The sequence below is a fragment of the Alligator sinensis genome, unplaced genomic scaffold (assembly GCF_000455745.1).
Source record: "Alligator sinensis unplaced genomic scaffold, ASM45574v1 scaffold743_1, whole genome shotgun sequence".
NCBI classification, from domain to species: Eukaryota; Metazoa; Chordata; order Crocodylia; family Alligatoridae; genus Alligator; species Alligator sinensis.
This window is the reverse complement of record NW_005842512.1, coordinates 165,316-178,631: the sequence shown is the minus strand read 5'-3', so window position 1 is coordinate 178,631 and position 13,316 is coordinate 165,316. Positions and strand designations below refer to the sequence as shown.

The 13,316-nt window shown below is 41.2% G+C and overlaps 1 protein-coding gene across 3 annotated transcripts in view; it reads left to right on the top strand.

Moving 5' to 3' along the window:
- RBM24 (RNA binding motif protein 24) overlaps positions 1-12,038 on the top strand; it is a 15,579-nt gene extending 3,541 nt beyond the window's left edge. Inside the window, exons 2-5 of one of the 3 annotated variants that reach the window (XR_001358649.2) lie at positions 1,950-2,073; positions 3,205-3,259; positions 3,630-3,744; positions 9,881-10,018. Coding sequence is in view for 1 of the 3 variants with exons in the window: in XM_006031548.3 (XP_006031610.1) it covers positions 1,950-2,073; positions 3,205-3,259; positions 9,881-10,217 (516 nt within the window). In the remaining 2 variants the exon portion in view is untranslated. Of the gene's footprint in view, positions 1-1,949; positions 2,074-3,204; positions 3,260-3,629; positions 3,761-9,880 lie in introns of all 3 variants that reach the window. The other 2 variants (XR_001358648.2, XM_006031548.3) reach the window with 2 other exon arrangements.
- The last annotated feature ends 1,278 nt before the right edge of the window (positions 12,039-13,316 follow it).

Here is a 13,316-nt window from a genome sequence, read left to right as displayed (position 1 = left end):
GGGCGGCTCTGGCCGCGGCCGCCTGGGGCAGGGCTGGGGGCAGTGCCGGGGATCGGGCCCGCTGTGTGCGGGGGGGGCTTCCAAAGATCACTCCTGCTGCGGGGTGCATTGGCAGGGATCGGGCCGGCTGTGTGTAGGGGGAGGGATTTCCAGGGATCACTCCTGCTGGGGGTGGGGACAATGGCAGGGATTGGGCCCGTTGTGTGCAGGGGGAATTTGTAGGGACCACTCTTGTTGGGGGTGCATTGGCAGGGATTTGGCCCACTGTGTGTAAGGGGGGGGGGATTTCAAGGGATCACTCCTACTGGGGGTAGATTGTCAGGGTTTGCCCCACTGTGTGTAAGGGGAGCAGGTTTGCAGGGATCACTCCTGCTGGGATTGACAGGGGTCTGGCCCACTGTGTGTAAGCGGGAGGGTGGGGGATTTCAAGGGATTGCTCCTGCTGGGGGGTAAATTGTCAGGGTTTGGCCCACTGTGTGTAAGGGGGGCAGGTTTCCAGGGATCATTGGCAGGGATCTGGCCCACTGTGTAAGGCAAGGGATTTCCCTCCTGCCAGGGTATAGATTGTCAGGGTCCCATCCACTGTGTGTAAGTGGGACAGTTTTCCAGGGATCACTCTTGCTGGGGGGGGTGCATTGGCAGGGATCTGGCCTACGTGGGGTTGGGAGGGTGAGGGGAGTCATGGATTGCTCCTGCTGGGTGCATGGAGTGTTCTTGAGGGGGTGGATTACCAGAGATCGGTCCCATGTGGGGTGGTGGATTCCCAGGGGCCACCCTTGCTGGGAGCATGGCTGGCAGGGTAGATTTCCAGGGATCAGTCCCAGGTTGGGCCATGGGGGAGTGGGTGGGGTTGGGTTGTCAGTGATCACCTTTTGCAGGGGGCCTGGAGGGTGGGTGGGGGGTGGATTGCCCCTGCCAGGAGCATGACTGTGGGGTGGATTTCTAGGGATCAATCCCAGGTAGTGCCCCAGGGGGTTGTATTGCCAGGGATCACCCCTGCTATGGGCATAGAGGGTGTATGGGGAGTGGGTGGGGGGTGGATTCCCAGGGATGGGCCCTGCGTGGGGCTGGGAGGGTGGCACACGGGGTATTCAACATGAGTTCATCCTGGTGCAGCCGCTGGCAAGTTGCTGGCAGCGGGTGCTGGTTGGCCGGTGTGCTGTGCACTGATAAAGCCCCAAGTTGGCCTTATCTGAGGCAGCACAGGGGCTGCCTCCCTTGGACTGCCTCAGATCTCTGCCTGATTCTCAGCTGAAAAGCCAGCTGAGAAACAACACATAGGAGCCACCCCATTACTGGTGGCTGCTGGTCCAGGAGGGAGTGGGGAGCAAAGGGGAACTGACAGGCTCCCAGTAGAGGGGGGCCACCTTGTTTCTATGGCACAGGGAGCTTCCAGGCTGGGGATGAACTTGTCCAGGCCTCAAGCCTTTAGCCTGCTGGTTTCCATCCCTGTTAGACTCAAGGTCCCCTCAGAAAATGCTTGCTCTTAGTTTCCACTTTGTTTCTTGACTTGGGGGAAAAATGAGAAAGCCGTTTTTCTATTGGGAAGAGTTCTATTATACTTATAAGAGATGGTTTTAATACATCAGGTTCCTGTTTGAATTTGGGAGTCATCCTTGTGTACATAACAGTCCTAATGTTGCATGGCACCCTTGAAGGGATCTTGTGGTGCTCCAGGGTGCCACAGCACCCTGGCGGAGAGTCGCTGCATTAGTAGGTTTGCTTTTGCTTTCCTACATTCCCTCCCCACTCCCTAGAGTCACCCGCAGTTTATCCAGTGTGTGCAAGCCAAGCCATTCGTTTTGTAGCAAAAAGAAAGAGTTGCTAAGTGAGGTGAGGTTTCAGCTTTCTCTCTGTGGGGGAGCAGGATGCTTCAGAAGGGACAGGGTGTGTGGTGCTTCTTTTTACTAGAGATCATGGTTTAATTCCTAGCCTTGTATATTGTTAAGGTCACCATGGCTGACAGAGCTGCTGCTGAGAGGGCTTGCAAAGATCCGAATCCTATCATTGATGGCAGGAAGGCCAATGTGAACCTGGCATACCTGGGAGCCAAGCCGAGGATAATGCAACCAGGTGAGAAAAGACACATGCTTGCTCATATGTGTTCTGTCTCTCTCGTCCTCCCATCTCTTTCCTCTTTGTGCACAATTTCTGAAGAGAATTAAAAACAAACAGACATGAACTCTACTCCAAGGAAAGCACCCTAGATCTTCACCGTTTCCATTACTGTATATTTTAATACACCATGTAATAAATAACTCTTTTGGCAATTCTGTACAAATGCTTACATAGTGACAGTCAGCATGTATGTTGTGCATAAAGAGAAATGTGCACATCGCCCTTGAGGAATTTTTGCAGTACAGACTTTTCTCTTTGGGTCGGACCTTTGTGATATAAACAGAACGACAGTCACCACTTATAGTATTATTGAGGGAAAAGATTAGGTCTAGGTAGGAGGCATATCTTGGTAAGTGCAGTCTTACACAAACAATATCTCAATGTGGACTACTAAAACAGAGGGGCTGCATTGCACAGAATGGGTTCTCATGTGGCAAGTTTTGCTCCAGAGGTTAGATATTGGTTTGTCCACATTCCTATCAATACCACTGCTTTACCACAAGATAAAGGAGAAATCTGGAGTGAGTTAATGTTCATATCCTGATGGAAGGAGCTGACTCTGAACCCTGAATACTTGTTAACGTGTTTGCTTGTGTGACCAAGAGCCCACCAGTGTGAGGGAGGGGTTCACATAATGTATAACAATACGGCCAATGGTCTATAAATAGTTCATCCAAAGAAGGAAAAAGTCAGTTTATATTGCAGTATGGGTTAAATTCTACCTTCCTATTGGCATATAAATTGGCTCCCACTGCAGTTCACAGAAACTGCACATACACACCAATGGTTAAAAATTAGTGGATGGTCTTGTCGAATTCTGAAGCTATAGGTAGAGACTGGAATTAACTGCTAGAAAACATGGGCTAATGCACAGTGATGCAGTGGTGGTCTCCTAGCTGTCTTTGCATAAACTGTCTTTTTGCAGATTGGTAAATTTCAAGGTTACATACATCCAGGTCAGACAGTAAAACATGTGGTTCTGTTTCGCCCATCTTTACTACTGCTTGTTAGTCTATCTTGTTGTGTTCATAGATAAAACAAGCAGCTGAAAGAACACTCTTTTTGTGATGTGTTTTTGTTTGGTAGGTTTTGCCTTTGGTGTTCAGCAACTTCATCCAGCTCTCATACAGAGACCTTTTGGGTAAGTCTATTAACAGGTCTTTTAAAGAAAGGGGGGAAAAAAGTATAATCTTTTGGTCATGTGTAGTATTGCCACTGAATTTGATAATGGTACTGTTGAAATTTTCCATACTTAAAAATATGTGCCCTGTAAATATGCTCACTTTTGCAAGTGATGCTCTGAGTAGTATAGCTGAGTCAAGTTGTGTAAGAAATGCGTTGCTCTCCCACCCAAGCAAACAAGTACCATATAGTCCTATGATTTTTTTTTTTTTTTTTTAATTCTTTAAAAAAACCAAAAGGTATGATTTATGCAAGATCACTGTGCCCCCTCCCGTTTATTTTTTTTTCCAGCTTGACTCAATGTTATTTATCTCTTTCTAATCTGACAGGGATCGTTTACAGTTAAGATAACTGATCAGAAGGATATGATGATAAGAGGTGGAATAGTTCTGTTTGGAATTAAACTCTGTAACCAGTAGACTCAAACCCAAACAAGCTAAAATGGTGATTAACGATGCATGTATGTTTTTTATTTTTTGGTTTTATTTTTGTTTTGTTTTTTTAATAGTCGATAGACCTCCGTGTGCTTTTATTTTTTATTTATTTATTTATTTATTTATTACAGTAATGAAGTGGTGTTGATAGCTAAACTGTGTGCTTTTATTTAATTGAAAGAGCTGTAGTGGAAGTTTTTGGGGGTCTCTTTAATTTTGTTTTTGTTGTTGAGGAGTGTTGACTTTGACTTTGCCATGGGGAGCAAAGGGATTTTTTTTTTCTTGCTTTCAAGCTGTAGCCTGTGACTTTTTTTTTTTTTTTAACCATATTTTTGTAGTGAGTGCTAAATTGTGTGATTTCTTGATATTTTTTTTTTTTTTTTTTTTTTTAAAAGAAAATCAGCGTATTGCTTGCATGTTCATTTTTCTTGGTTTTGTTTCTTGGGAGGGTTTTGGAAGGGTGTGGAGCTCTTTTATTAACAATGTGCGTCCACTTGGGCTTTCTAATTTGAGACTTGAATTTCTACATCTGACAATATTTAGTGCATTCCTTAAAAAGAAAAGTCCCCTATTCCTAAGGAGTTCTAACTCTTACTTTTTTTTAAAACATAAAATTAGGAGGTAAAGTCCACTTGAATTTTCTGTAGACTACCACTTCACTACTTCGTGCTGACTGGGAGATTCGTTGCAAAATAATGAATTTTGCTAATTAATGAGTAGGCTAACAATAACATAAAGAGAATGCATCACAAAATGTACTTTGTTAATTTTTTGACATCTAGTTTTAAGATACTGTAGCATGGTATGGTGAAATGGCAGTAGCTACTCCATAGTGGCCACTCTATCACCTGTCCTCAAAACTTATTCAAAAGGAAGAAGAGGGTCTTCTAGAAAGGTCATGTAGAGCACCTTCTATCATAGTGGATTGTGTGTTAGTACTTTTTTTTTCCCAAGGAGTTTGATGTATACCAGAAAACTAGTTTTGAAAACGTACATTAAATTCATTGATTTATAAAATTACTCTTGCCCCCCCCCCTTTTTCTTAATTTCTATTGTTGGCCTTGTTGCAAGGAAGTATCTATTAGTGTTCTGAAGAGCCAGCAAGAAATTACGAAGCATAGCTGATGGGTTTATGATGCACAATAATGTAGGCAGGGAAGGGCTACCTAGAACCATTAAAATGTAGTTACAAAGAGATGCCAGGGGAATGCTGAGGGTGCAGTGGGAAACCAGAAAGTACTTGCCTAGCACAGAAGAAAAGGAGGCACTATATGCTACTTGAAGAACCTTTGTAAATTAAGGATACTTTCTGTCTCTCTCCACTCCTCCCTAGCCTTTGTCCCAAGATGAGCAACATTTTAAAATATAGGTTATTGGTTTGGGGATATTTCTTCAAGTTGTGGTTCCAATGTAGTGTAGTATTAGCCTTGAGAAGAGAGATTTTGCACACAAAGGTGTGCATGTTTGTCAGAATATGGTGGTAGTGTGGTGGGTTTTTTTTAATCTATGTTCATACCAGCTTTTCTAATACACATAGTAAAATGAAATTATTAATCCCATCTCCTATTGAAACCATCCACTTCCAATAATTTCCCAGTAAACTGCTGTTTTGATCTCTGTATATATGAATGCAGGAAACTAAGGTTGAGGAGAGAAGTATAAATACAGTAAGGTGATAGCGAATGATGATAACATGAGGTGGTGGTGAAAAGGCTGAGTTGTTTGACTGATCATCTACAGACATTTAAATGTTTGGCTATTTTTAACTGGGTAAACTTTTTCTGTAAAGAGTAATGTTTTGAATGTTAACTGGACAACACTGAAAGACAGTTTAAGCTCTTTTTCTATGAATGCTGAACCAGTGTATTTTAGTATGCTATGTAAAAGTAAGTAATGTGGACATTCACTGCAGTGCTGTGAATGAAATGGAAAAGAATGCTAATCAACACACTAAAAATGTGTGAATTGGTGAAAATCCGGTGTGGTCAGAAATGCTCTGTCATGGTTCTAGCTTTCAGCAAAGACACTGAAAAATAAATGGATTACAGTACCTCAGTCTTAATGGGAAGGTGTACTTTAATTCTGTGCATTTTACTTACTATAGATGAGACCAACAAGCTAGACTAATTTCAGTTCCTGAACCACATAACTGAATTTTACTTTTCCCATTCTGATGTTGACGTTAACTCACTCACCAAGTAATACTTTCTGACTTCTACTTTACTCTGAGTGGGAGGTTGAAAGTGGAGTCTGATCGGGATTGGTGACCGATCCCACTATGATCTGTGAAAATTTAGTTTATATTATTAGAATGCCAATTGCTGCTGATGGGCTTTTTTCTAAGACTTTTTTCTTTCCACTAAGGTTGGTCCTTTTTTCTTTTTTGCATATGCAATATTCATGCCACACTGGTGAAAAATTTAAAGGCATGTAGAGAAAGCTAGAGGTAAGATATATTTGTAGCTATTTACCAGAGATCTGTTCCCCATTTGTCCAAATCCTGATTCCAAAGTAACAGGAAAACTCCTGCTCCTTCAATGGAGCAGAAAGATGACAAACCAGCTACCAACGGGTTAGCTGATATTACCAGTTTGACAAATAATCGGTCTGGGCTGCATAATTATAAACGCTGGAGGGAAAAGTCCTGTCCTGACTTTGATTAGAAGACTTGTATAATATTTAAATTGCTGAAGCGGTTAAAGAAAAGGGAACACTGAGAATGTCCACTGCCTTCTGAACTGTTAGACACAAACTTTAAAGCAAGCATGTTTTGGCATTGCAGGATTTTGTGTATGTGTAACCCTACTTATGGTATAAGAAGGTTGTTTACTATTTAATCTTGAATAAAATCCTAGTTAATGATGATTTTAAAAACATGATGCAGTGCAAGATACAGAGAGAATACATTTTTTTCAGAGTCTAATAACGATTCTGTTGTAGCAGTTGTATTAACATAGTAATTCATTATTAATGCATAGAACAATATAACTGTAAGATATAGAAAGACAAGCCTATGTTATCTTTGTTCCATTTCAGTTGTCTGAATAACACTTAAAACAACGTGGCTAGCAGTTTACTGTTGCTCATCTAGTTACCATGGCAGTCAGTTTTACCAAGCTGCTGACTTTGTTTTAAAAAAGAATTTAAAAAATGCCTTCTCCTTGCAGTTTAGAATAAGGAAAGTCCGGAGCAAGACCACTTGTCACATCAAGTTGTACGCTCCAAAATTACGCTTGGTGCCAAACTAAACATTGCCTTTTTTCCATCAGTGAACTTGTATATTCCACAATGGAAAAACAATAAATGAAAAGCAGTGAAGCTAGTTGAGACTCTGTACATTTCAAATATTTCCCTGCCCACAGAAATCCGGTCATCTTGGGTATAAAAATCCTGAGGACTAAAGGTGCCCCAGCATAACGGGAAACTGCTCTTTAACCTTTTGGCCTCACAGAGTATAAAAGGGGTTAATGTTTCAATATCGTTGAGATCTATGCATGCTTGCCTTTGTGGTAGATAGAAGTTTACTTTGGCCTTATAAAGTCATTTTACTCTGCTTGAAAACCTTGTCGCATGACAGACAATCAAAAATAGCCCTGCTGCAGCTTATGCTGTCAATCACCATGTGTGAAATGGCATGATGGTGAGGATCTTCCATGGGGTTCACGTATAATGTGGACTAAGAAGTTGTAAAGAGATAGGGTTTCATAATTCACCACCTGTTAGCTAAGTTTCTTGGTTTAAAGAGAACAAGTCACAAGGTTTTAAGTGGAAGCACATGCATCTTTGTCTAGTATTTAACAAGGATTTAAAGTATACATACAGAAGTCCCAATAACCCAGGGAATCCTTTGTAATGCCATCTTCTATTGGTGAGAGAAATCTCAAAGTTTAGTCTATCTTTCTATGTCTTTCCTGTTGAAGTAACTTTTAAACCATGATAGTTGTATGTAAAACTGACTCTTACATGGATACTAAGTTGACTGTCACTATCAAAAGTTTTTTAGGAGAAGCCTTGAGGGAAGACTTTAAAGTAGTAAAGCAGGCAAGTTGTCATGTCATGTAACTTAGAATAAGACATGAATTCAATCTTCCTTTTCCTATTTAAGACCAATTCCAACACTATAAAAGAAGTATATTCACACTCATGTCAGTATCTAATACAAGATATTTGTGCACAGTGTTTATTCTGTTTGAGTGGAGGGCTAAGATAATACTCTAATTATTGATGCGTCAGCTTTAAGGTATGCAGCAAGTGTATCCTTTTCCCCCCCCCCCCCAGTGTATAAATTTAAGCTGCTTTTTAAGAATCCAGTTGTCTCACTGCTTCTGCTTCCCCCCCCACTCCTTCCCCTGTCTGTGTCAAACTTTTTACCGATCTCTTAGACAATGGAAAATTAAATTAACTCCATTGCATTGTTGGGTTTCTACAACCGCAATGTTTAAGTTACAAACACAGCAGAGGGGGGTACTTAATAGTTCACTTCTTCTCTTTAATTAAAAAACCAAAATAGGACAAACCAGCTTTACAGTTTGTGCATGTGTGGGGGAAGGGGTGGGGGGAATAAAATTTGTATTCTGGAAATAATTTAACTGACAATGTCCTGTCTACCTCATAACATTTAGCATTTCATGTTTTAAAATAAAACTGGAAGCTTTTTTTTTTTTTTTTTTTTTTTTAACCTTTTCCTCTTACAGAATGTAGTGTTGCGTGATGTTCCATCTATGGTTACAATGCAAATATTGTGCTAAAAGGTTGGAGCTGTATTTAGACTGAGCTAGAAAGGGAAGTTTCTGATTTGTGTGCAGAGTATATGGCCCTGATCCTGCATTTGGAGCTGCATGAGCAGACCTTTGAAGCTATGTTGAGCCCTACTGACTGTGCATGACTGGATCTACACATCAGTCCAGATGCAAGATGGAGGCTTACATGCGTCATTAAAAATGGCGCTATTATTTCTGTTCAAAACAGTGTATTTACTATTGGAAGATAACATGGAAGGATTAGAGTAATCTGTATGTAGATTTGTGTGATGTGACGGGGTTACTACAGACATCAAAAGCTAGTTTACAAACTAAGAAGGCAAATTCTCTAATTTGGTCAAGGTAAGGGGTGGGAGGGAAGTGTGTGTATATTGACTTGTTCGAAACAATTATTTCATGAGTCATAAACCTGTTTTTTGCTTTTGTTAAGCACCAGGTCCATTTAGACTTAATCCTACCCCATCTCCCAAAAAAGTCTATGCTATATGTCTTGCATAGAAATAAACAAGCTGGCACAAAACAGGACATCAGTGGCCTGATAATCAAACAGGTTTGAACATCGTGTCCTTATGACCTTTACAAAAGTGTGATGCACATGTACTTAGGAATCACTGTTATGAGTTTTAATAGCATCTATGTAGCTTCCCTTCAGTGGCCTTTTGTGACAGAGTGAGCTGCACTATAGTTCGTTTGGAAAGTGTGATTCTTGCTGTGTTTACCACACTTGTGAACTTCATTTAAACTCCTTTGTCGCCTGTCATTTTATTTATTTATTTTTATTTTTAATAAGGATGACTGAGGTTGCAGAGAAATTAATGTGTGCTGAGTCTGCATAGCAATCTAAGTAGGGTTGCCATGATACAAAAAACTTCTGAGGGGAGGGGGAAATGTATAAATCTTTTATTTATTTATTTTTTTTAAGTTTAGCTATAATGAAATATACTAATTGTCTATTTGTTTGGTCTGAATTAGGGTAATAAAAATCACTTGAATGTGATTTTTTTTTTTTTTTTTTTTCCTTTCTTTTCTTTCTTTCTTTTTTTTCTTAATGTAAATACTTCAGTTTTACAGCTGGGATGCATCAAACTTTCCTTTGTTAAAACTGCTTAAGCTGCCATCACAGATGCTGGCCCTCCTAAAATGAAAGTGTTTTATGTTGCTTGATGCTGTGGTGTTCAATTAAAGCCAGCTGAAGCACTGTGCTTTGGAGCAATGCATCTCTTTGGGCTACTGAAATGATACATGGGTCTATTTGAGCTAGTTATTGTGGCAACCCTATGCACATAACAACAACTAAATTGAGTTTGTTTTAGTTCTCAGTATGGAAGGAGCATTTGGAGGTGACCTGATGTATGAATTCTAACTTTGTCTTCCATCTTTCAACAGGATACCTGCTCATTATGTCTATCCACAGGCTTTTGTGCAGCCAGGAGTTGTAATTCCACATGTCCAACCCACAGCCGCTGCTGCCTCCACCACACCTTATATTGATTACACTGGAGCTGCATATGCCCAGTATTCAGCAGCAGCAGCAGCTGCTGCCGCCTATGACCAGTACCCATATGCAGCATCCCCGGCTGCTGCAGGATATGTCACCGCTGGGGGTTATGGCTATGCAGTCCAGCAACCAATCACTGCTGCAGCACCTGGGACAGCTGCTGCAGCAGCTGCAGCCTTTGGCCAGTACCAGCCACAACAGCTGCAAACAGACCGCATGCAATAGCAGATGGACTTTTGAAGAAAGTTCTCTCTTTCTTTTCCTCTTTTCCAGCCTTCCAATACACGTAGTTAATAAGAGACTATTAACATTAAGAAGCTTTAAGAAAAGCAATGTTATTGCAACGTTAAAAGATTTTATTATTATTATTATTCCACTGTCTTCATACAGTATGCATCCAATTCATGTTGTTATAGGAAAGGAGTAGGTTGGGGTGTATCAGTTTCAGTATCAGTCCAGAAAAAACTGAAAATGTACTGTACTGTTCTGAAAGGATGGCAAGAGTAGCAATGGGACTTCATGGGGGGGTTGGGGGGAAGGGAAATAAAATAAAAGGAAAAGTGTATTTTTTACAGTATCAGGGAAGCAAACTGCCTTTTTACAAGTGAGAAAATGGTATTTAGAAAAAGTAGAACCAGAGGAAAAAATAGTGAGCAAAATGTAGCCTTTATATGGAGTTTAACTTAAAAAAGAAAAAAAAAATAGAGTTTAAAGCACTGATTGTCCTTTTTTGCTTTTGTGGCCTACAGAGCCAGTTTTAGTGAGAGAGTATTTTCTTACCATTTCATGAATGGGCATCGAACAATCTGAGGAATATGGCCTGCTGGTAAAATGGCGGACAGGCACCAAAGTTATTTTCTTATTTGTCCTCTGGATGAGTGGAACTGTGGAGCAAGTGATGTGGAATTAATGGGTGCAACAGCTGTAGAGACAATCAATAACACAGACAGTTCTGGAAAGAACACATCACTTGTGCTCGTTTGATGAGCTAGTCACATTCTAATCCCTCTCCCCATCCTGTTTCACTTTTGGGAAACTTTAATTGCTGGTGTCAGCTATTCTGATTCTGAAATAGGATCAGTCATTTACTGCAACAGCCTTCTCTTTCTATTTATTGCATCTATTCATGACTTGTGAATAAAGGCAGGAAGAAGCTTGATGAATTTAAACCTTTAAGAACTGTTTTAAGGGAATTTCTCTTTTTTTTTTTTTTTTTTGAAAATTTGTACAATTTTAGTATATTTCAGAATAATATTTAAAATATTTATTAGCAAACCTACAGTACACGACCCAACTTTTGTTACTGAGATACAGTTCTTCAAGGGTAAATGGTATGTGATTTATACTGTGCCTTAATTGTAATGCTATTTAAGAAAATATTTATTTTGAAAGTTTTACTATGCTGCACTCTAAAGAAAGCAACTTTAGATGTGACACTGTAAAATTATGTATTCATCTCATGGCATAAATTATTTAGTAGTTTAGATGTAGCATATTAAATATTAACCTAATCAACTAAGGACGTTGACTCGGATTTATTTAAATTCAGTATGTGCACTGTATGAGGGTACTCTTAAAATTAACACCTTTTAGATTTTTACATTAAAATACTGCTAATTCATGCTTTTCCCTCTTAAGTAGTTTTTTTTCTTAGACCTCTCAAATACATTAGTATAGCTCTTTTCACTCATCTATACATAGACTGACAATTTTTTTTTCGTTGCTAGAAAATGCTGCTTTACATTGTCCTGTGAAACTGCAATACTTGCAATTTTTATTCTTGATCTAAATGGAATTTAATATTTTACACTGTATTGGATTTTTTATACTTGAACAATTTCATACAAGGGAAGACAGGATAGCATTTTTATGGACTTTATCCAATGTCACTGGATTTATTTTAAGTATTCTGATACTAGCCAGTGTTATATAATGTAGACAAGACTCTCCTGTGCATATTATTTATTCAGTATGTATATTGCTTTATAACATTTCAGATCTCCTAATCTATTCACTTGTATTAAATATAATAAAAATATTGTTTCATCAAGTCTACTTATTTTTGCTCAAACAGTGATGGATTTCTTATAACTAATCGGAGACCTTAGCTCATTTGCAAAATGCTTGAATTGCAGGGAAAGCCATGATGCATGCTATAATTTCAAAGCTAAGGACTGAGTAGTGTGTTTAAATAGAGCAAGTCATGGAATACAGAGAACTCTTAGCCTGGAAAGTTGTTATTAAGCACTTTGGTGCGAGGAGGGGGACCCTTTGTGTGTGGCTTTTGGAGGGAAATTGTTGAGAAACGCTAAAACAAAACAGACTCATTTAAATAAATGGGAGTTCAGTGATGAGAGTAGGTTTGCTTGCACTCTTATCAGTTCAAGATCAGCCCAAGTTGCTACCAGGCAGAGTTTTTTGGTCTATCTGACAGGTAAAAGGGCCCTTGTGTTAAATGACTGGTAGTTGCTGCCTATTTTTGGTAGACAAGCTATTAGGGTTGTGTGACGCTTCGGTAGCTGATTCGATTCAGCCTGCTTCAGCGGCTAAGTCTCCAAATCCAAATTGAACCGAGAGATGCATTAAAAGCTCTGAATTGAATGGGAAGCCTCTGAATCAATTTGGCACCAATTCAGAGCTTCAGCCATAGACTAAACAGGCAGCAGTCCTTGAGGACGCTGGGCATAGCTGCCTCTAGCTGGTAACTCTGTTAGGGGAGGTGGGGGGCAGATCAGCGCCCCCACAGTGAGGGAGGGATTGGGGCTGGGACAAGTTGCTCATCTGGGGTGGGGAGGGATGGGACATGGGAAGGCGGGGCTCCCACCACCATGCACCATGGGTCTGGGAGGGTATGGGAGTGGGCATGTGCCCCTGGATCTGCATGGGCCAGGCTGGGCCAGGCTTTGCTCTGGGAAACTAGCCCCTGCTGCCGGGCTCCAGTCCACAGGGTGGGTAGAGTCAGGGCTGCGCTCCAGGTGGCTAGCCCCAGCTACAGCCCTGGCTCTGTCCGCCCCGCAGAGTGCAGTGGAGCAGGGGGCTGTGGTGGGGCTGCAGCCACCCTAAAATTCCCCATAGGCCCTGCTGCCGGAGCCACTCCGATCCAGGTGCACCTGCTCGCCCCCCGGGACCTGCTGCTGCTCGCCCAGCCAGGGCGAACCTGTGGCTTGTCTGGGAGGCACGGGGAGCCTGGGCGAGTGGTGGGAGGGCATAGCCCCCACTCCCAGTGCCTTCTGCCACCGATCTAGAGCACAGCCTGGCCCAACCCGCCCTGTGCAGAGCTAGAGGCACACATCTGCTCCCATGCCCTCCTGGACCAGCAGCGCG